Source organism: Emys orbicularis, chromosome 7 (assembly GCF_028017835.1).
Source record: "Emys orbicularis isolate rEmyOrb1 chromosome 7, rEmyOrb1.hap1, whole genome shotgun sequence".
NCBI lineage: Eukaryota > Metazoa > Chordata > Testudines > Emydidae > Emys > Emys orbicularis.
This window is the reverse complement of record NC_088689.1, coordinates 15,180,659-15,205,744: the sequence shown is the minus strand read 5'-3', so window position 1 is coordinate 15,205,744 and position 25,086 is coordinate 15,180,659. Positions and strand designations below refer to the sequence as shown.

General features: G+C 39.0%; 1 protein-coding gene across 1 annotated transcript in view; it reads right to left on the bottom strand.

The window, feature by feature from the left end:
- Positions 1–4,974: 4,974 nt before the first annotated feature.
- SLC18A2 (solute carrier family 18 member A2) overlaps positions 4,975–25,086 on the bottom strand; it is a 54,317-nt gene continuing 34,205 nt past the window's right edge. Inside the window, exons 12-17 of the mRNA XM_065407141.1 lie at positions 14,921–14,999; positions 14,607–14,658; positions 14,055–14,118; positions 13,022–13,141; positions 12,066–12,199; positions 4,975–7,063 (exon numbers count right to left, since the gene is read on the bottom strand). Coding sequence (XP_065263213.1) covers positions 6,956–7,063; positions 12,066–12,199; positions 13,022–13,141; positions 14,055–14,118; positions 14,607–14,658; positions 14,921–14,999 — 557 coding nt within the window. The 3' untranslated portion in view covers positions 4,975–6,955. The remainder of the gene's footprint in view (positions 7,064–12,065; positions 12,200–13,021; positions 13,142–14,054; positions 14,119–14,606; positions 14,659–14,920; positions 15,000–25,086) is intronic.

Sequence of the window (25,086 nt, the reverse complement as noted above, 5' to 3'; positions counted from 1 at the left end):
TAGTTGCATATTTGGCTTTCAGAAGAATGGATTGAAAAGAATACTTTGCACTTAATAAAAAAAAAATCAGATAAGTCAAAATTTAATTAAACACTGGTACAATGTACATGACCTGCTTCACCACAGTTATTTGCCTGTGTAAGAGTAAGGTTAGTAGAGGTATTTTTCCAGCTACAGTACCACCATTTTGTTAAACAGGCTGGTTCAGATTGTGTTAAAACTACATTGTTGGGTTTATACTGGGAGTTTATTTTTAATAATTTATTTTTAACTTTTTTCTAATTATGTAAGCTAACATTTCATGTTAATGTATATGTGGTGTCCTTTGTGTATTATTGACCTTTTTTGTTTTTGAATTAGTGATTTGAACAGGAAATTTTTGAACAGGATTTTTGAAATGTTTGATTTCCATTAGATGATGAAAACATTGTGAGCTTGCTGCATGCCTAAACTGATGACAACACAGCAGTCATTGAGGGACCAGGTTTTGAAATTTTGATCATGTTGCATTAATTTATGTCTTCTAAATAGTTGTATATTTTTTGCCAAATGTATCATGAAAACACTGTGGCTTTTATTTTTGTCTGTTATAACAACTGTCCAGTAAAGGTATTATTGCATATCAAGTTGCTTGCTTTCTATACTTTTGTTAAACACAGGTAACTTTTCAAAAGTTGTGGCTAATCTGAAATATAGTAATGCTGTACCAAACAAAATATTTCCTCCTTAGACCTTTGGGATATTAAACCCTGTTTGAATATAATACATAATTATGTACCAATATTGTTTAGTAATTTTATTGGAGTATTCCAGCAAAAGTAGCAATATTATTTTTAGTAAGATAAAAATAGCTGGCAGCCTTATAGAATATAATCACATTTTTAAATGTTGTAACATTTTAACCTATTAAAGGAAAATTGCAGTTCTAAAATGTGGATTTTTAGAATTAGCATTACCACTCTCCTTGCAAAGGCATGCAAGGATGTTTAAGATTTCAAAAGATTTGCACAGATTAAGTGCAAATTAAATTTCATATTTAAACAGAATCACTATATGCTACGTGTCTCAACACTTCTGGTGTCACCATGAATTACAGAACTGCATTCAGCCACTCAACCAGAAGAAACAGTTTGAGCAAAAAGACCACCTTATTCAGCAAAGTATAACATCTTTGCATTGGATCAAAACAAATAAGTCCAGTAGAGGTGAGGAGGAATTTTGGCCAGCACTTTTTGAAAAGAACCATCTGGTCTTGTGCTATGTGTAAGTTTTGGATCCTAGCATCGTCTGGCTAAGTATGATATTCCTATTGATTTATTATAAATGTGTCTTGAGGTTTCATCTTGTATATGTAGATAGACCATATATTGTTTTCATCTTTATTTTAGGTACTTTATTGTATCATGGATTGTAGCAAATAGGCCTTTGTGCAACAACAGTGACGCTAATACAGTTAAATTGTTTTTTTTTTTTTTTAATGATTTTAATTGGCAGGCAGGCACTAACATAGTATTCTGTTCAATTTGTCTCTCAATTTATTTTGTGATGGACAAAAACAAAAAAACAATAGTTTTAGCAGGAAAAACCTATTTGTACTTTTAAGTAAAACCAATTACTTGCACTCATGCAACACCCTTTTTTTGTGAAGTTTTGGGGCACCTGATGATTATTTAGCTGATGTGTGGAAAACACTATCCATGCTCAAATAGGCATGTATTACACTTTTTAAAATTCTGCTTCAGCAAACAGTCTCACAAAATAAAATCCTTTTAATGACTAAAATAGTTGTTTAACCCTCTACTTGATTAAAATGCGTATTATGTCTTTCACATTTTATTTTTGATTAGCTCACCATTGGTGGTAATCTGGACTAAATCTCCATCAGTGTTAACTCATTATGGATTACCATAAGAGCTTTCAAATATATCCACATAAATCATTAAACCCTGCCAGGCATGAAGTAGCTGCAGAAATAACATAAAATTTGGTTTTTCACAAAAACACGTTCAAGGTTTTAAATTATATAATTGTGTAATACATTGGATATGAAAAGCTGGATATAATTTTCTTCATATAACACTGCTAATGATGATTGTAAAACATAAAAAATGTAGTGCAATATTTTTAAGTATGTTGAATGGGGAGGGGGAATAGTTGTATTTGAGTCATAAGGAAAACATAAAAATCTTATCTGGCATTAATTACAATAAACACTGACTCTTGAGGAAAAGCTGTAATACTACATTCCTAATGTAATCTTTGCTTTCCTGTAAATAGCTGAAAATAAAGAATACCACAGAAAATGAGAATATATTTGACTTAGTGATATGTAGCTAGGTGGCAGCTACACGTATTTACAGAAACTCTGCCTGATATGATTTTGTTGGCTATGATTTTATCATGAGAACAAGCTTTAATAAAATAGTTTTGCTAAATTATCAGTTACTTCTTTGCACTGTTAAACTACTGCAATGCAATATTTTAAAAATATTACTATTTAAGGTATGATAATTTAGAAAGTACAGTACCTTTTGGAGGGTGGGGGAGAAAACATGTTTATAGAAAAGTAAATGATTGATTGCTGTATAAGCCTTTAATGCATTCTCTGTATTTAGGATATGCATTTTAATTACACTCAGCACAATTTATATGGAAGTTTTTCAAAAACATTGGGCCAAATAAATACATGGTGTAACTTTATCAATGTTTGCAGCGTGCCTAGAATAGCAGGACTCACATCCTTGATTAAGACTTCTGGGCACTGTACAAATACTACTACTTCTAATTATGGTAATGACTATGTCCAGGGAACAATCTGACTCACTGTGTTTAAGAATAATTCTGATCTATCCTGTATTTTTTTTCTTCCTTGTGCTTTATTTTTTTATTCCCTGTAACATTTTTTTAAATTGAATCCTTGCAGTTTACTAACTCACTTTAGCTGTTCCTCCTGCTAATTCCCCATCTGTATTCTCCTGAAATGTGTACTTTGTCATAAATAGATAATTAGAACTACAGGAGGAGGAGGAGTAGCACAGCACACAAGCTACTAAGCAGCAAATATTTTTAGGGGAAATAGGAATAGAAAAATACACTAAATGACAGCAGCAGAATTATTCCTAAATAGAATGCTTTTCAAAGTTTCCCATGTGGTTAAAGGTAAATATAATTACAGCCATGAGGTACCATTGGGTTGTTAATACTGATTTTAGATTAAATCCACCTGTTCCTCCATGGCCACAGAAGACCCAAAGTACAGAACCCAGAATTTTCATGGTTCTAGTGTATGGGTTGGGGGAGGGAGAGAGGCCATACAGAGGGTCTCCACTGTCCCCATTGTCTCCATGGGATATGGGTGGGTTGGGGGCAGAGTGATAGGGCACAGCTATGATATGTTTGGATACACTGACTAGAAACCCCACAATGAGGGGATACATAGAGCCATAGTCAGCTTGTTCTGCACTCTGCTCCTCGCTTGAAGATGACTGAGCTGACCCCCTGAATCTCTCCTCCTGGGTCTCTCCCACAAAGCTCATTTACTTGGGATTTGTATAGCAATGTGAATGTCTCCCTTAATTTTCATTCTTTTTAAAAATTCTTAATTGATCAAGAAAAATGCAAAAATAAATCCAGTGAACAGGACATTCTAACTTTTTCTCGATATGCCCTTCTAAATGTAGCAACTTACGTTATCTAAATATGAACTTAAACAGTACACTGATTAATGCAATTGGTGATTGCACTTCATCCAGATGAATATACTGTATGCTAATTAAAATTTAAATGTTAGTATTATAGATCCAACTTCAGGGCAATAAATTCAACTGAACAATTGTATCAACCAGAAATGTTCACAAAAACAAAGTAAAAGACTTACTTCTTTCCTTGGGCTGAAGTTTGATTTTTTTAAATTGATGGACAAATTTGTATGATATAAACATTTTAAGGCAGAGAATTGTTTGGAAACAAATGTCAAGGCCATGACAAATTCTAATAATCTATTTTACTACCCCATTACACATTGCAAAATCCAAATCCCAAATGAACACAGTCATAATTTGCAGACCCCATTTCTCACTTATTTCACTGGTCAAAACATGAATTTCATATGTACCATTACCTAGTCATGCAACTAGCTTCATTGTTAAATCTCACAGTTGAAGCTATTTTTTAAAAAATGCTAACCTTGAAAATACAAACTACTACTATTAAAAAAAACTCTGTAGAAAGGATATTGCTCTGCATGGCAGTTTACTTATAGTTGGTGTTGCAACCAATGTGGTGGATTGAAGGAACTGTTGACAGACTTGCCAAATCTCAGTCTCTGTTGATTAAAAATGTTTGTCCTCCAAATACTTTGTGGGGCATAGAAGGAATCATTTTCTTGTATTTTAAGTGTGTCGGAAACTACAGAAATGCTGTCAACCCTATTGCATCAATCAAATATAATAAAAGACAGCCACATGCAAAATTAGTTACTAGCATAAGTCAGTTTTCAGACTCTGTCAAAGTCTCTGCTGTGATCCTTCATACTTTGTAGGGGGTCGATTCCTGCTGTGGTGTGGCCTCATAACTGCTATTTACTTACACATGTCCATTCAGGAGTGAACAGTCTCCTGTATGCCTTGTAATGCCTTCTACATCTGTTTGCAAAAATTAAAATTTGGATCAAAAATCATTTGTCAGATTGCTTGGGAGCTCATTTTACATTAGCAGGCATCTTATACACCGGCATCTTGTCTCCTGGCGTGGAAATGTTTAACCTGCCTGTTAGAAATCATAAATAGACTAGGTATGAGTTGAATGTTGCTTTCCTAGGAAGTTGATAAATTCTGATTACCTTCTTTCCACTTCTTGGTGTGTGCAAACCATAACAGCATAGAAAATGGTGAGATAGTTACCATATTGTGTTGCAATAAATCATGAACTTATTTTAGATTACTTTTTATTTATTTTATGTAGTCTTACTGCATAATTATCAACAAAGCAATACTTGAGATTTGATTCACAGCATTTCCATACTTTCTGACCATACTATATACGCTTTACAAAACCATATGTAAACATAGAGTATCTGCTGTAGTACATAAAACATCTGCTGATACATGAAAGAAGGCACATAAAGATTTTAATTTACAAACAAAAACTACATGTAAACAACACTAGATTAAAAAACATACTTCAGTTTTTTGTTGAGTGTTTACTTTAGAAGTTCGATTTTTCTCAGTGCAGATAAGTAGATTGTCTAATGCAGTACTTTCATTGCATTAGATTTAGTCTCATCAAATAGCTCATTATCAATACCTCTAGTTATCTGTTACTTTTCCATTATTTTGGCTAAATTTATAATTTGACTTCATTTTCAAATAGAAGAAACATACAAACAACATTTCTAGACATGTAGGCAAATCAGTGTAAAATAGGTTTTAGTCAAAGCTACCGAAGTTGAGTCCTGCAAGTAAGATGTTAAATGTAAATACTGTGGTACTGCAATGATCTTAACTAATTATAAAAAACCTGAAATGAATGTGTAAGTAGTACCTGAAATAAAGTTGAGATGACAAAAATAAAAGATCTGAATATAAAAATTGTAAATGTCAAAGCTTCATGCTGCTCTAACTCTCTTGAAGGTATAATAGCCCACTTGTACATAAATAATTTTAGCAGGAGATATCAAATACTCTTCTGTCCAGTTTTCCCAGCACCAAGAATGTCTGGTTAGCTAAGACTACATTACAGTGCAAAAAAATAATGGCAATGTTTTAATTTTGGTTTTGTTGTATATTTACATATCCTTGGCCAGATCCTCAGCTGGTTTAAATTGGCATAGCTGAATTGATTTCAGTGGAGCTACATCTATATTTACATCAGCTGTAGTTTTATAACCCAATTTCACTCTGATACAACTGTAATCCCCAAAGGGGGGGTGGGGGGAGAGAATACAGATTTTGACCCTTATCTTTTGTTTCCTTAGTTGGCCTAGTGCTATTTTAGATTAATAGCCAACAAACACTGGCCTCTCAGTTCAGCCCTATATATCCAAAGTGAGTTCCTGACTTGAAACTTGCCCAGCATTCCTTCATACATCAGATGGAAACCATAGTATCTCCTGTGTGAGAGAGCAAATATACAGTTTCTTCTGAAGCTAGTGACAATACCCTTTAGTGGATGAGCCAGCGAGAGTCACTGGAGTTAGAGCAGTACCCATCCTTCAGAAACACGTTTTAACTTTTTTAGCAATACACTGATATGTCTGAAAACAATTTTTGTTTTTAAAAAAAGTTTTATTTTCTTACCGTAAGGTCTCAGTATGCCATCAATTTTATGCAGAGCTCACCTTTGGAATCATCTGGGGAGCTCTGCAAAGAAACCAAAATTGATGGCACTGTATGACCCTGAGCTGAGCAACTGGTAATAATGTGCTGTCTTAATTCTAGACTATATCTCTTGTGAATGTGCTTCAAAGAGCACAGTACATTTAATAGAGCTGAGAGTTGGATAGGTTGTGTATTCTTTGAACTTCACAGTTTTTTTAATCAGAGGAATAATTAATAGAAGCATTTTACTGTCAAGAACTTATTACCCACTAATGAGTCCAAACTACGAAATCTTATGTCATTGTCCATGAATAAGATTTAGAAAATTATAGTTTGGATTCAAATGTTTATACAGATTTAACTACACAGTTAATCAAAAATATACTGTATAATATTTAATAAAATTAAATACATAAAATAAAGTTTTCAACACTATACAAACCCCTATAAAAGCTATTTTCTCTTTATAAGGCAGTTGGCAATCTGCATTATAACCATAGGAAATAAATAATATACCTTTGGTTTTTTTACTATTTCACCATTAAAAGTACAGTACACCTAAAACATATTTCTGTATGAGATGTTTCACAGGAAACACTGCATTGTGTACACCAATATACTCAATATGGCTTTTAATATTATTCATCACTTTCAGATTCTTCATCATCACCTATTGGATATGACTGGATGTTGTTCTGAGTATACATTTTTGTTTTAAGGGGACAGTTATGATCCATGAGTATTGCCTAAAAGAAAAAAGAGCAGGGGTATTAGCATATCTGCTAAACATTTTAATGATGTCTGCAGCTGACTGTTTTTCACAAAAAGCCACACAACTTCAGCCACTGTTTTAGGGACTGATTCTTCTTTATTAACGTCAGCGGTAAAACCTTTGTTGAGTTCAACTAGAGTAGGATCAAGCCCATAAAGAATATTATAGGTAAAAGCCTGACCCCATTGAAGTCAATGGGGCCAGGATTTCACCCTGTGTCACTAACTTGAAATGTGAGTTATCTTTCCAGTGTGTTACAGATAGTGAATTTACAGTTACATTTTGCATCATTTCCACTCCAACATCTGCTAAAGTGGGTTCTAGCCCACGAACGCTTATGCCCAAATAAATTTGTTACTCTCTAAAGTTCCAGAAGGACTCCTTGTTGTTTTTGTTGTTAATCTGAATCACAAGAGAGCAGAATACCATTGCTTTAAGGAATGGTCTATCCTGGGTCACTTGATTTCCCCACCATCTCCACCTCTGACACATCAAAGCAATGTGAATAATCCACACCACGACTACTGTTCAGAATGTTACCAGTTACCCCCTACACATGGAGAAAATTTTCTTTTCTGGTTTCAGAAACCAATTCAAACTTGTAGCATCTATTCTACTCTTATACAGTGGACTAAATTCTGCTCTTAAGGTATGTCTACACTGCAATTAAACACTGCAGCTGACGTGTCAGGTGACACAGGCCCACGGGGCTCGGGCTGTAAAATCATGATGCAGACAGTTGGGCTCAGGCTGGAACTGAAGCTCCATGACCCTGCAAGAGGGGAGGAACCCAGAGGCTGGGCTCAAGCTCAAACATCTACACTGCAATTCTACAGCCCCACAATCCAGAGTCAGCTGCCACGGGCCAGCCAGCGGGGGTTAATTGCAGTGTAGACATACCTTTAGTTACCAATGAAACTTGTAGCCCAAATTAATTCCTGGAATATCCCAGTGTAAATTTTATTGTCTGAAGTTGGGCCACTGTGAGTTGTAACTGTAATATCAGGTTTTGTCTGTGAGAACAGAGTTTGGCGGCCTGTTTATTTGTATTTAATGCTAACCTATAAAAATCCAGTTATTGCAGTGGAAGGCCACTAACTACAAACCATTGACATCATATTCTATTGATAGATTATAGCTTTTTATTAATCATGCAAAGTGAATAACGTAGGAAATCACCTTTCTGTCCTCTTAATCAAAATTGAAAGCAGAGCAGTGCCAGATCAGTGACATGCAACAAGTTACTTAGAGAATAGTGAACTATGCAGTTATTTGAATTATGGTAGCACTTATAGGCCCCAATCAAGGTTGGACCCCTCATGAGGTGCTGTATTAATGTCTGATTGAAGACATCATAGGTGTAATCTGGGCCTCACTGAAGTCAGTGACAAAACTCCCCTTGCCTACAATAGGGTTAGGATTTCACTCCATAGAATTGCAAAATAGCAATCTGCACACCAGACTTCAAGACCTTTGAGGGTAAGGGACCCTGTATTTTTGCATCAGTATAAATAGTTATGTGAGAATTTCTCCAATCCAAAATTGGCCTTTTGCCCTTAACAAGATAGCTGAAACTAAGCTTGTTGTCTTCACAGTAGGACACTTTATTCTTTTTTTTTAGCTCACCTGCAGCACAGGCAGATGGAAACTGGCTTCGATCACTCATGCATGAACAGTGTTTTCCCCTTGTCTACTGTTCTTGCCACAGGAAAACGAAATGGTCCTATCAATGATGCTGTACTTGACCTATGGTTTCAATGCAGCTACTTACTCACAAGAGAGTAATACAATTTCTGAAGAAAAAGGTGCAGTTGTCTAACTGCTTATATACAAAAGATTCCTAAATATATTGCAAAGAGTTAAATTCAAATTAGTGTCAAGGATCATCTTTTTGGTTTGTCCTGTTGTCCCTGAGATTTTTTTAAACTGAATTCTGGGAAGACTTTGTATATCAAACTAGAGCAATATAGCTATAAGAATTTCTTGCCTACATACAATGTTAAAAGATCCTTCAGTTTAGTTAGAAATTACACAATACATTTTTTTTTTAAAGGTACACTGAACGTTTCTTTGCTCCCAAAAATAATTCTGTTTTTTCTTGGGTTTGTAGGTTGCTGGTTATAGTTCATTCACAGGTCAGTCTGCTATTTACATGTGTACTCAGGGTCATGATGAGTTCACAAAAGCAGAAGTAAATGCCAACTCCCCATTCTATTGAATTTTAGTGGAATGCCGCAAGTTATAGTGAATGATGGGTAGTTTTACTAATGGTGATGTTGTAGCTACATTTTCCATTTCATCATGAGTGCTTCATCAGTCTTGTATTTTTCATCCATCATAATCTGCTCCTTACTGCTTTACCAAATAAATCAGTGAAGAAGAGTAAAGGGGGAAAGGGACCAGAGAAAAGAAAAGTGCTGCTTGTGCATGTTATGCTTGAATTCAGTTTTCATTTTCCATCAGTGTGGTTTAATGTGGCAACTGAACTAAAAATTGTATCACCTACCCTGGCTTGTATGAAGAATGTCATCTTATGGGATGAAAAATGCATGTTTTATAAAAACAAAAACAAGAAAAACCCTCAGTAAGTTTAAATCCATGAGCCTAAAACCACTGACATGGGCAATTGCCCCCCTGTTCTATAACTACCCTAGTGGCTACAATCCTCATAGATGCACTCCAGCAATTAAGCTTTGGCTGTTTTCTGAGTTGAATCACTTTCACCAAGTATACTTCTTTCTCCAAACGGCATACTTCCCTGGCTTCTGGCTTATTCTTCCTTCCTCAGGCCACCCTTTTGGGAACCCCAGGTGTTTGTTTTGGGGTTTTTTCATAGGTGCAGCAAGGCTCTCCTGCTCTTGAAGTGCCTACATTTTCTCTTCTTGGCTGGCTCTCTTTTTGATAGGAAATGTCCCTCTTATGTTTCCTCTCACCAAATCTTCTACTGCCTTTCAAACAGATTTTCCAAGAAACAAGCATCTGCACGTAGCAAAGACTGAAACAAAGCTATAGACCTTGTTTGCCTAAGTTGATATCTCTGGCAAACAACAGTAGTTAGTTATTTCTCCTCCCCGTCCCTACCTCTAATCACTGTAGAAAATGATCATTGCAGTCTAAAAAGGTCATGATGAGTAGTCCGCAGAAATCTCGGGGAATTGCCTTCAGAATCAACTGTATGTACGCTGAATCCACAGTTGGCAGATTTTCTGCAAGTATTTCATCCCATTTTCTGTTCTGCACGTGCCTGTACTAAGTGTGATAGAGTCACGTCAGATGGTTCTCTTCTTACTTTTCAGAGAGATGTCACTGCACTTGGAACATAAGGGCCCCATGCATAATTACTTTTTGCTATCCTAAGTGCGAAAGTGACTGCACCTGGCTTACTTAAGGAGTACATCTTGGGTGAGAGCCAGCATTCTTCCAAGTTGGGAAGGACCCAGGTCCCTAGGAGGAAGTATTGGGCTAGACCTGCAGTTCCATGGGGCTTGGAGAGATGTTGTAGCCAGTATCGTACTGGGTCTGTAGGGCTGGCTGGGTCCTGGAATCAGAATACTGGTCATTCTACATTGTTCTGGCTGTATTTAACTTAATGATGAGGCTGTATCATGTCTCTTATGGTAGCCAGGCAGCTGCATCTTCCTAGCCTCTTGCCACACAGCTGGAAGAGGCATAAGAGCAGAGCAGTACATCAGCTCCAGTGGTAAGGATCTTGGGGCTTGGACCAAGCAGAAGGAATGTAGGTGACTGAAGAAAGGAGATAATGGGAAGGGGCAGTAGAAGAGGGAGTTATGGAGGGAAGGGAGAGGGGGCAGCAAATTTCAAGGAGGGGAGGAGAGCTGTGGAAGTGGGGGAGGTTTAGGTTGGATATTAGGAAAATCTTTTTCACTAGGAGGGTGGTGAAGCACTGGAATGGGTTACCTAGGGAGGTGGTAGAATCTCCTTCCTTAGAGGTTTTTAAGGTCAGACTTGACAAAGCCCTGGCTGGGATGATTTAGTTGGGAATTGGTCCTGCTTTGAGCCGGGGGTTGGACTAGATGACCTCCTGAGATCCCTTCCAACCCTGATATTCTATGGCAAGAGGAATAGGAGAGCAGTGAAAGAACGAGGCCAACAAGAAGTAGGCCATGGCACAAGAAGGCAGGGGGGAAACTAGCAACAACTGCCTTACACAATGCTAGCTTGGAAGCAAACAGGGCTGAAGATAATGTACATGATAAGATTAAGGCATATGATGATGTGAGAAAAAAGAAACAAAAGGAAACTCAAGAGAAGGCCTGCTGCAGCTACAGCCAGGAAAAGAGGACCAATTAACTTGTAAGAGGGGCTGCAAAAAGGAGGAATAAAGAGGAGATGGGGATGGAGCAAAATACATTGTAAAGGGCCTTTAAGGGTATGTGCATACTGCAATTACACACACTCAGCCGGCCTGTGCCAGCTGCCTTGGGCTCAGGTCAGGGGCTGTTTAATTGTGATGTAGAAATGTGGGCTCCAGCTGCAGCCCAAGCTCCGGGACACTCCCACCTGGCCTGGTCCTAGAGCCTGGGCTTCAGCCCAAGCTTGAATGTCGACACCGTAATTAAACATTCCCGTGAGCCTGAGTCAGCTGGCATGGGTTTTTCACTGCAGTGTAAACATACCCAAAGAGTACAGTAGAAATGACCTAAAGAAATAGTCCATCATAAACATGGACTTGATAAACCTCCGCAAAACACTTTTCCGGAGGTAGGAGGAAAGCAGATAGAGCAAAACTGAGTTTGAGGTTTCCACACCAGAGGCGCTGCAGGATTTCATACCGAGTCCAGCCATTACACTGCTGGGGAACAACTTTTGGGCCCTTATTGCTTTGAGTCAAAGAAATTCTGCATTGCAGAGATGGCAGAAAATCCCTGGGTCCTTTGGTTGTCTGGATAATTAGTGCTAGAGAAGTATAAATAAGGCATTGTTCATTTTACTGCAAAATAACATTTTCTGCTTACCATTTTTTCTTCCTTGGCAGGTGGACTTCGAAGGAAAAAACATAGAGGAGCAAAGAGAATATCCACAATCCCTATAATTGTCATGAGCCATGGAAATCCAATTGCCTTTGCAATGGCACCACCAGCAGAGGGACCTTTTGGAAATAAAAAGCTCTTTCTAAATACTGCAAAATATTTATGATAATCACTGGGGGCAAAAATATTTTTAAATACAAAAGTCATGATATAAAAATCCATGTAAGAAAAGTAAATACACCTCTACCCCCATATAACGCTGTCCTCGGGAGCCAAAAAATCTTGCCGCGTTATAGGTGAAGCCGCGTTATATCGAACTTGCTGTGATCCGCCGGAGTGCGCAGTCCCACCCTCCACCCCTCCCAAAGCACTGCTTTACCACGTTATATCCGAATTCGTGTTATATCGGGTCGCGTTATATCGGGGTAGAGGTGTATGCATTTAAAATTCATGTTTAAGCACAAAATGCTGTTGGGTACCAATCCTATGGCCACTGAAGTAATTGGAGATCATATGTAGGTTTCAATGGGCATGGAATCAGAACTCTTGTACACTGATCTTGCACCACACCTAAGTAAATAGGCTAGGCGCAAGGTTCCATGGCACAGTGCACTAAGGGGAAGACAATGGAATCCTTTCCTTCTCCAGCCAGGCAAAGGAGAAACCACTGCTGTAGCTTCGGGTACTATAATGCCCCTATACTGGGGACCTAACGTCCTTGACTAGCACCTGCCCTTCCCCATCACGGCATATAGGAGGTGTGGAATCTCCATATAGGCTGCCAGCATTCTGTTCCCCTACCAACCTAATGCAGCAGATTCACACCAGTTTTGCAGTTTATAGAGCCTTTAGTGCTCTGGGTATTTGCCCCAAGCCCTTTTTTAGTTTCTCTCTTCACGTCTATTAGATGCGTTACAAACAGGAGAAAATTAAGCCCTTACCTAATGCAAACCCCATGCAGAAGGCAACATCAGCTATTGCATACACACTGCCATAGACTGAAACATGACGCAGATCTACAAGGTAGCCCATAATTGGCATCATTGAGGAATCCACCATTCCTGATTATGATGATAGGAGGAAAATTATATTTCATGAAACAGCTTTCATTTTTCTCTCTTAATATATCAACTTCATATGATCTAAAAAGATGTAAATGAAACTAGAAGAATTGTTAATCTAAAGAAGCTTTTAATAACATACTCCTATAGAAAACAAACTGTTCAGTCCAGGCTTATACATCTTTGCTTATGCCTATGAGCATAAAGGATTGTACTAGTTTCAAGTCTGTCATTATTATTATGCTGTACTTCACATGAATGATGTGAGCTGTTTTCACTGTGAGTACAAAAGCCGCATGACATTTGTGGTTTATAAACATTACTGTAATTTCTACACTTACTAAAAGTCCTTTGTGTTTGCAGACACTTCAGAATACCTGCTAAATATCAAATTACTAAGCCATCTGTCAACCTCTGTACCCTGTAATCATTAAAAAATCCCACTCAAGTTTCACTGCATGGTCCATTATAAGCAAACACATTCATGTGTACTGTGACGAGAGGGCACAAGTGTATGCTAGGGGATTTACGCTGGGTCAGCAGTAAGTCGAGTGTGTTTGCTTCTATGTAAATGTCAGGCAATAGTAAAGTGCTGGGGTTTTTTGTTTTGTTTTGTTTTTTAACAATGCATTGCTAGAATTCTGGGACATCTTAAAAGATCCATTGAGGTCAATGGAGTTATTCCCAGGTAACAGAGGTCAGAATCTAGTCCAGTTGCTGAAAGTCTAGGTTGAACACCCTTGAATGTAGGCCTTAAAACTATTGCTTGTCTACTGACAAATTTGTTTCAGAGTGTAACCTTGGGTGTTGCCCATTCAGAATGGCAACAAAAAGAATCCTTGATGTAATTCTGTACTAATGTTATTTTTCTAAATAAACAGCAAAATATGTACATACAAGTAATTTTACTTACCAATGGCAAACCCGACCCCAAAATTTGGTGCTATGAGCCCGTATATGTTTTTGGCAAATGGTACCTGCAAATTAAATTTCAGAGATTTAAGTATAACCCATAACATCTTGCTAATGGGATCATTGTCTTTTTCGCAAATAAATACTCAAAACAATTGATTTAACTGTTTAGTATGGCAGCATGGAGCAATTTGTACAGAAATACAGATGAAAACATAATTGTTTTGCATGATTGTGTCATAACAAATACTTATTGAATTTAATTACAGCTTATAATATTGTAATAATGTTGATTATGATGCAACTCTAAGAAATTATGGTTCTTATTCTTCAACTCTTTGGTCACCTCCTGCAACATGATAAGCACTCTCTAGAAAGCAATTTTTGTTGAAAGCACTTAGGATTGATTAACAAACTGATGTTTAAAAATGCATCACAAGCAGAAACTTCAATAAAATCTCATGAGCAAAATACATACTCAAAGTTAATATATACATTTTTTTGAGCTGAGTTGAATTTGTAGTTCATTCTGCTGACATGTCATTTTACTCACACATAAAATGCTTATTCCCACGATTATCATCCCAAGTAGAGCACAAAGCCACCTATCAAAGGAGAAATGTTATCTCTTAGACATCAAACAAATGCAGATTTGTTAGAAATGGTCTGGAATTTTTCAATGCTATTTCTAAGGTGGTAGTGCAGGATTATGTAACCAAATACGTAACATGATTTATTTAAATGAAATTTCAGGTTAACAATATCTAATAAAATCTAATGATTTCTATTATAAAGTAATTGCCTGAGGAAAAATTGGAAATGCTACATGAATATACTGAAGGATTGTGGTTTTTTAATTAAGCATACCTTCCCATTTTGTGTGCAAGTACCCCAAAAATATTAGTTCCAATAAGATAAGAGATACTAGCTGGAAGGAAAGCGACGCCTGGAAAATATGAAAAAAACATTTTATCAACAATGATTTCAGTGAAGTGAAAAACTAATAAGTTCAGACACAGCAATTGTTATTAAAACAATCTAATGGAATCCTGGAGCCTGTACCAAAGCATTAAATATCCGGTTTGTTCCAGCCGTTTCATGGAATCTAACAAGATTATCCATCAAATGCAATACCATTGTGACGCCTTCAAAAAGAGTATTTCAGTATCAGCTATAAGAATCTCTGTATGTGTGTGAGAAAGAGACAACAAAATTATATTCAGAATAAATATAATAAACTTTGGGCCAAATCATGACCCATTCTGCGTGCCACTGCAAGGGGTAAAAGGGTGCAAGGGGGTGCCTCCCTCTAACTTCCTTACACCAATGTGCCTTACTGCTGCTTCTGCCAGGCAGGGAACTGCCATCTTTACAGAACTGCTACATCACCCCCTTCTGCAGGTGGGCAGGAAGAGGCACATTGAAGGGGCAGAGTCAAGGTGCCTCTCTCTCCTGCCAAAACCTAGTCCTTTGTTAGGCAGGAATTAAAGTTAAGAGTACATCTCAGTAACTTAAAGGTAAAAAAAAAAAAAATCTTAGAACACTACTGTTTTTTTTAAAAAATCATTTACAGAGCTAATATATTCAATTAAAGCTAAACTTAAGAACAAAATCAATCATCTGAGTCATCTAAGGCAATTTGCAGTTAAGGTCACCCAACCAACCTTAACTCTGACCCTGTAATAACACCAGCCTCCTATCTCCCTCTCAAACTTACTTTATAAGATATGTTATTTTTGATCGAAGACTTTTTCTAAAGGCTTGAGCAGTCCACAGACTATGACTGTGGAATTTTGAATTTGCACTCACTATTTGTTAGACCAGGGCTTTCTCAAACTTCATTGCACCGCGACCCCCTTCTGACAACAAAAATTATTACATGACCCCAGGAGGGGGGACCAAAGCCTGAGCCCAGCTGCCCTGGGTGGCAGGGCCAAAGCCCAAACCCCACTGTCCCAGGCGTGGGGGCCAAAGCTGAAGCCCAAGGGCTTCAGCCCCAGGCAGAGGGCCTGTAACCTGGGCCCCACCACCCAGGGCTGAAGCCCTTTGGCTTTGGTCCTAGGCGGTGGGCTCAGGCTTTGGCTTTGGCCCTCGCCCCAGGCTCCAACAAGTCTGAGCCAGTCCTGGTGACCCCATTACAATGGGGTTGCAACCCACTTTGGGGTCCTGACCCACAGTTTGAGAACCGCTGTGTTAGAGGGTAAACTAGGATTTTAAGAGGTTCAAGTGTGCCTGGTGATTCCAGCCCTCTTCCCCTGCATCACATGACAGAGAGCAAGTGACTGAGAACCAGGCCTATTGGGAAAGATAAGAGGAAGCCTGCCCTCAGTAGGAGAAGAAAACTGGTAGAAATAGTACTATACTTGTAAGGACTTATGTTTTCCTGGTAAAGGACACTGAGGAAGGTTGTTTGTGGAAGACAGCAGGAGAAGAGTCAGAGAAAAAGGTGCTGTAGGAACTGGCTCTGGGAACCAGTGGAACAGGACAGTTGGCCTTAGGGTAGGTGATTGTCCCCAATTCAGGGTCCCAAGGACTGTACTGGTAGTAGGGAGGACATGAGCTGCCTGGAAAGATGGTGAGGAAAATGCTGTGCTGAGGAGAGGAGGACTACTGAGCATTGGGGAGGGTTACAGGACTCTTAGTTTGTCCTGGAACGGCTCTTGCTTTAGTCCTCTAGCCAAAACAGCAAGTCATCAACAATCCCAGATCAATTGAGGCCTCAGGTCAGAAGCTGAGGTAGTGCATTCATCCTGATGTTGGATAAGGTACGCTGCTGCTATGCAACTATATGGATACAGTAAAGTTGATGTACCATCCCCATTTTTTTTTCCAAAAGAGTTTTAAGAAGTCCAGTCTGTGGCAGCAGTACACATGAGAAATATGCTGTATTTTGCCCATACTGTGCATGGAGCACTGAATATGAACCAGAAAGCAATGTTCTTAAAATGTTTTTCATATTTGAGTCTGATATTTAAGAGCTAGACTGTTGCTCTCCTTCTAACTCTGAATAAGGCGTGGTGTGCAACTTCCCTGCTCCAACAAGAGCATCCCAGAAGCCTGTTCCCTGGATCTCTGTCCCTGAGCAAGGGGGCGGAGTAATCTGCTGCTGACTCATATTAGCAGATTACTGCCCCCTCTGCATCAACTCAGTTTCACCCTTCTCTGCTCACAAGGGGGGAGTAGCAGCTTTATAGAGCTTGCTCTCCCCACTGCACCTGAGAGGCAGGGAGCTAGGGGAAAATCTGACTTCTCTGGGTAGGTACCCAGGACAGGGTGGTGTTTTGTGACTGTGCTAACCTTTGTTTTTCATGTGAGTGTTATAATGTCATGCTGTAAGCTTAGGAGGCTTGTGTGGGTAGATATACTAGGTCTGTATCTAATGGCACTCTTATAGCTCATGACAAGTGGTATCTTTGTGAATGGGAGTGAGAATGATGTTCGCCTAAGTGGACATTTGCACAGTATCTCTTTCTGAAGTGTGTACAGCCATAAACAGTTGCTATCAGACTGTGTAAAGTGTCCTCGTTTTGTGATTATTGAAGGGATGGATCTGTCTGTTATGGAACATTAAGGCTGCTTAGTGTCTGGCCTTCCCAAGACATTGCTACGAGGATAAAGTTTAAGATGGTTTGGATGCCTAACTGCCTTTTCATACACTAAGATCTTTGAATTTCTTAGACATGTTTAACATTAACTCTGTATATTTTTTAACTGTAATGTTCTTGTAAAATTTATATCAGGAATTTGGGGATAAACTGGAAAGAGTCAGAAGACATTTAGGGGGAGATTGACCTGGGCACTTAGGAAGGTGAGTGGATGAGGTGATGGAGGCAAAAAATTGCTTCACCATTGCCTCTTGCAGACCCTCAAAAAACAAAACTAGCAGGCCCCATGGAAGGATCAGGAATTACAGCAGTCCTTCAATGCCAGGGAGTGCACTGAAGGGTGCACATTGTTTAAAGGGATGGGGAGGAGGAGGAACCATGGCACCGTCCCCTTTCTGATTAGCCAGTGGGGCGGGGGGAGGGGAAGAAACGGGGGTGGGGGGGAAGCAGTTTCCCTGTATACCAGAAAGCTCAGGGAGAGAATTGTGCCTCAGTAAAACATAACCTCTCTACCAAGGCTCCTTCTGGGGCAGCTGAAAAAACAAGAAAAATGTTCCATATTAATCTGCATGACACAGATTATTCCTACAGAGCTTGAAACACTGAAAACTTGATGGGATTTTCTTTGCAATATCTTGCCTGTGTTTTTTTATATATATATATTTTTTTTCCATATCTCTAGACTTGGAACAAATAAGGAAAGAAAATATTTCATTGGCTGGGGAATATAGAAGATGAACATTGCAGATGTATAGTACACTAATTTCATCTGGTAGTTGTTGTTAATAAAATCTATAGCAGTTATTGCCTTGGTAGTTAAACACTTTAAATAAACAAATATAACTTTAAAAAACCAAGAGGCACAAAAAGTAAATAAAATAGTAAATGGAAATGAATGTGCCTAGTATTGTCTGAAGGTGACCAGAGTCTGACTCTACTGGACTGTTGAATGGAAAAAGTGCTGAAGGCAAGGGCTCTTAATTGAGACAGCATTCCCATCAAACATGGAGTATTCAAATGTACCTGATTGTATTACAGAGTACAGTAGATTTCCTATCAGAGACAGATTAATCTCAACAGGTGGACTGCTGCTTTCTATGCTATTTGGAGCTTCCAGATAGACAATCAATACTTGAGAACTGTATTTGGAAGCAAGCAGAAAGCCAGTACAGGTGCTATGTATTCATGATGGCCCTGTCAAGGCTAATTCCCCACTCTGGAACTTCGAGTGCAGAAGGTGAGGGCCTGCAAGGACTCTAAAAATTAATACTGGCCATTCCAGGCTTGTATTAAACTCCCAAGGTTACAGTTTTTCTCTGACCTTGGCTGGGTAGATGCTGCCACCACCCAAATGTAAAACCCCTGGGAACCCAGGAAGGCACACTTGGGAATTCCTTCCTGTGGGGTACCCTCAAGTCCTTTCACCCCCCCCTCCGGGGAAGAGCTGAGAAAGGAAAACAAATAAATCAGCTGTTGCCACCAGCTAATTAAAAAACATGTGTACAAATCTCTTAAGACACAAAAATCCAAATCCTGTTCTTAAAAAACGGTAAATTTTATTTAAAACAAAAAGGAAGAAAATACATCTGGATCTTAGGCTTTTACTAGATTAAAAAATCCCATTTACAAAAATTAAACATCAAGAATAACCTTCTTGAGGTCCAGTTTAAAGGTTACAAGCAAAACAAAAGAATTTGGGGTTGGCACAGAGGAGTCCACAAGCCTTGCAAAATAAAAGAAATAAACCTAATCACGTCTTTCTAGACATTTCTGATCTACTTACATGTCTGGGTTTCCAAATAAGAAATTTCTAGGTATGATTCTGATGATTTTCATATCTGGCCTTCAGCTTCTCACAGCATAACTGCTCCCCTGTTCCCCTCTTCCCCGGAGAACAACAACAGACACAAAGGGAAAGTTTTTTCCCAATTTAAAAATTCTAGCCTTCCCATTGGCTCTTTTGGTCAGGTGCCCACTCTCTTCCTTTACCTGTGGACTTTTTTAACCCTTTACAGGTAAAGCAAGTAGAGAACAGCTACTAACAGGGATTTTATAGCTAACTGGCTGTCTGCGTGTCCATAAAAGAGAGGGATATGATAGTGCAGACTGGATGAAAAAGTGTGAATGAAAGTCTGCATCAGATAGAAATGGCTGCAGTCTCTTAGCCATTCAGAGGTGATAATAAGCATCATAGGCCACCAGTACTGTCTGGGGCTCCAGGAGCAGCAAAGAGCCAGTAGGACCCCAAGGCTGCAAACTATGTTGGCCAAAGTCAGGTATGTGTTTGTAACACACTCCATAGCCATCACCTTTGACCTATCCCTCTAGATTTGTGTTTCTCAACTGTTGCATGTTGCTTGGTCCTTATTCAAAGTCAAATACCTTTGTGACACCCCTTCTATTTTTACTTACTTTTATAATTAATGTATCAATTATAACAGTAACCCTATATATAATTTGTGTGTGTGTTTTGAGATGGACAGAGAATACGTGCTGGGCAAGAGTGTGCAGGAAGTGGCAGAGTGAGATTTTTCTTTGCTTTAGATTATAACAACATTTTCAGTGCCTCGCAAACCCATCGATTTGTATTTTGTGACCCATTGGCTGAGAAACACTTGTTGGCATAGGGAAGTATCTAGAGCAGTATTACTTGCATCTTATCCAGGCTGAGTGATAACCCAGATCATCTTCATCCAGATCCCTATCTCTTTTAGACATTGTGAGACTACAGAACCTGGATTTGAGGAGGAGTATACTAAGATTATATGGGGGGACTAATAATTGGATTATATTGACTATCTATTATTTCTCTCAGGTTTTTGAGTGGTGAAATAGTGTGGGATTTTTTTCCCTGAGTACGTTTGTGAAAATATCTGACTAAAACGTAACATTTATTTATCCACCTGTCAGGACATGAGTGTTATTCACAATATTAATCCCTATAGTGATAGTAGCACGATCAGGGCCCACTGTACTAGGCACTGTATTAACGTGCCCCCCCTTACTCCTGGCCATGCTCCCTCACCCTCCCGGAGCCAGGCTGGGAGTGGGGCCACGGCTGGAGGATGTAGACAGGGGTAAGGGGGTCAAGGCTGGAGCTGCAGCTGGTGGTGGGCTGGGGATAGGAGCGGGGCCGGGAGCAAAGCTGGGGCCAGGGCTGAGTCTGAGGGCAGGGACGGAGCTGCAGCTGGGCCGTGGTGGGGGGCCGGCAGCCGGGCCCCCAGCCCCCTGGCCGGATGTGGATCTGCGGCTGAGGACTCAGGGTGGGACCGGGTGCAGGGCTGGGAAACGGGACCACGGCTGGGGCCGGGGCCGAAGCAGAGCTGGGGGTGGGTCAGGTCTGGGTGCCACGCCCTTCCTGCCCCCCGTGGGGCTGGCCTGGGCCCACAATGCCCCCCCCCAAAACATTCCTCCACGCCCCCCTAGAACAGTGTGCCTCACAGTCTGGGAACTTCTGGCATAGAAAGACACAGCCCCTCACCCTAAATAACTTATAATGTAAGGGTCTGAACATTCCCTATGCTCCTCTTAGGCCCGGGATTCACCATCCACGTGGCACCAATTCCAGAACTGGAGCTTAATTTAAGACATATTAGTTACATTTTAAACAAGAAAAGGGAAATAGAGAGGACAAGGCTATTACATTCATGCTGTTACTTACGCAAACTCGGCATACAACTTCTTGGTTCCGAATCATTCATTTTAAAAATATAAACTAACATAATTTAATGCCAACCGCCCCAACACTGAACTCTCATTGACTGTCACAACATACCTAACATTAATTGTCTGACTCCTTGTAGGTGTCACAGCACAAGGGGACCTTATGAAAGGACCTAAAGAAGGAAAGTCTATTGTACTTATGGATCTGTTCAGGGATGACCTTCCATGTACAACGGGCAATAACAACTTATTAGTATCTTACGCATTCACAGCTATCCCAAGCAAGGGAACTTCCAACATATCCCTTGAAAGGTAATACCACAGCCTAATAAACTTCACTATGAAGAAGCTTTTTCTAATATTCAGCCTGAAGTTTCTATTAATTCTGTCTAATTACTCCTAGTTATGCCCCCTTGTACAAGGCTTAGTAATTCCTTTCCATCCTTTGTTCTGATATTTTTACATTCTTCAGATATCTGTAGATAGGTGAGGTGAGGGTCCTGGTAATTGTCAAAGGTCACTTAGGAAAGGCTAGAAGAATTGAAGCAATTCTATCATTCCTGATTATTCTCTAAGCTCTCTCCCATTTCTTTATATGTTCCTAATAATGAACTAAAAACTGATGGTCTTGTTCCAAATGCAATCACACCATGGTCACATACTGGCCTATTATTTGATGTCACTGTAAGTATCCAAAAATCATACTGGCCTTTACATATGACCTTCATATAGCAAACTCATATTTCATTGCTCTTTGTTATCACATCTAGGTTTCTCTTGATATTATTGCTCCTCAGGTTTCTTTCTCCCATTTGAATATCTGCTATTTGGATTAGCTTTCTCCAGATATACTCATTGCATTTTTTGTTGTTGCTCCTCCCCCAGGGTGAATCCTCTTTTTTATTTCCTGACCTTACTTCTAACTTCCACATAGTAGAGGAATGCAGAACTGTTGCTGTGAATTTATTGTTCTGTTTACCTCTTTTGAAACCAAACCAGCAAGTGTATACAATTCAATGCAGACCATGCCTAGCATTCTAGTCAATCATTTCACAGTCAAATAAATCAGAGTGGTATGTGTTCGAACAATTCCCTTAAAGTACACCACAGCCTCTCCTCTGGAGCCAGCATATATTTTTCTTGTCTATATCATTCTCTTTGGTGTTCATAAACAAAATTTAGGGAAAAAAGAACAGAAGTACTTGTGGCACCTTAGAGACTAACAAATTTATTTGAGCATAAGCTTTCGTGGGCTACAGCCCACTTCTTCGGATGAACGAAAGCTTATGCTCAAATAAATTTGTTAGTCTCTAAGGTGCCACAAGTACTCCTGTTCTTTTTGCGGATACAGACTAACACGGCTGCTACTCTGAAATCTGTCAAAATTTAGGGAGACTTTTTAGCAGCAGCACCTAATGACTAACCCCCCTACACACACATACACAGTTTACAATGAAAAACATGCCATTTTTGCGTATAATAAATGGATGCCATTACCCTAGTCCTGTTGTGAGCTGAATTTATACATCATTCTACTTACTATAGGAGAACTGGAAAATTACAAAAAATTTACTGAACTTAGCTAAGACTTGCAGTTAGCTATGTAAGGCAATGGGTAAGCTGTGAAATACTGAATCTCCAGTTTTCCCTTTTCTAAGTTTTATGGAGTATAAAACCAACTGATCCAAATCAGGATTTCTGAAGGAACTGCAAGATCATACTTCAAACAACTAGACTCTAAATCATATAAAACTCATCATTTTCAAAGCCTCCAGTTCAAGATAGATTTTAAACACTTTCAACTGCTAATGCCATCAAATCAGACAAAGCATGATGGAATCAACTGCTTTTATCATTAGGGGATAAAACTAGTATTAATTAAAATGGATAGTCTCCTCCAAACAATCTTTATTCAAACAGGAAGTTCTCAAACCTCATTTCTTTGACATCAATAATATGTTCTGGTTGAGGGAGGCAGATAAACAAGCAGCTTTCCACTAGATGGATTATGTTTTCTTCTGTAAGGGAGGCTTTAAAAATCTCCAGTCTTATACATTAATGCTCTCACAGTACAATATAGCACTCTTTATCATGGTTGATGGTTTGGCAATCTTTTAATTATTGATGCCTAATTCCATTCTGGCTTCCTGAGGGTGCTTTTTTTAGAACTAAAGTTTGCATGTCATCTGTGGTGATGACCTACAATAATACAATTATGAGTGAATAATATTGTTTGTAGATAATAGTATTTGGGAGAATTACAACATCCCTTTAATGTTATCCTTCAGCTACTGCAATGTGCTCAATGTTAACTACAGTTTAACAAAGTTTGACTAGAAAATTACCTTTTTAATTAAAATGTCACATATTAATACTAAAGAAGAAACACAAAGAATGTTACCATGTGATAACTCAAATAATGTGAAGATACGTACTTTCAACCTCTTAAAATGTTAACTTTATAGGCCAGATTAAGCTGTAAACTCTGACTGCTTTACCCCACTCTGGAGCATCAGGGGGGAGGGATAGCTCAGTGGTTTGAGCTTTGGCCTGCTAAACCCAGGGTTGTGAGTTCAATCCTTGAGGGGGCCACTTAGGGATCTGGGGCAAAATCAGTACTTGGTCCTGCTAGTGAAGGCAGGGGGCTGGACTCGATGACCTTTCAAGGTCCCTTCCAGTTCTAGGAGACAGGACATCTCCATTAAATAAAATAAATCACAAAATAATCTGATTGTACTAGCCAGTTTCCACCTCCAGCTACATGCACATGCTCGCACATCGTTCTACAATATCCCCTGCACACATTCTCTTCCCTTTCCCTGAATAGATCATGAAACAACTCCTGACTTTCAGTGATGTGAAAAGGGAATCTGATTCATCATTTCACCCTTCTCAGACATGCAAACAACTCCATCAGACACAGCATGCACCCCAGAAAGCAAACTAGCCCAGATAAATGAATAGGTAAATCAATCCATATAGCTAATCCCCTCCTAAAATAACTCCACTGAAATTATTTAAATAAAAACTTAAAAGAAAAGAAAAAACAATTGTGTAATGAATACGTTTGCTGCCATCATATTGTTCGCTCTGCTTCTATGCTCTATCCATTTGTCTGTCTTGTCTACTTACACTTTGAGGCAAGACTATCTCTTAATCTATGTCTGTACAGTACTAGTTATAATGGGGCCCACCCCACTCTCAGTTTCTATGTAAGCATTAGTGTAATAAACATGATAAATAACACAAGGGGATGGGCTGGGATAAAGAAAATGCAAAGGTATTAAAAATAAAACAAGATATTGCCATAAATGCTCATAATGTGCCCTAAACATTGAGGAGTACGAAGGAGTGCTGTGATTGGTATCTTGGCAGAGTCCTCACTACTGAATACTTTGCTTTTTGGTGCAGTCTTGTTCATTCCAAAGGCAAAGAACTTGGGGTGAAATCTTGGCCCCATTGATCTCAATTACACAATTCCCATTGACTCAATAGGGCCAGGATTTTGCCCTTGCTCTTAAGAAGTATTAGGAGCTCCATGGAGAAGCCCTTTGACAGAGATGATTTAATAGTAATAGAAGAGGATGAAATCCTTCAGACTCAGGGAGATCCTCCCAATCCTCCCTTCAATTTGGTTGCAAAATTTTGACAAGGGCCTAGAGCTCCCTCAGCATTACTGCTGTAAACTGACAGTTCTGGGATGTGTACATACGTGTGTGTACTACATACAGCGCAGATACATATGTAGTACTGCCAGTTCCAACC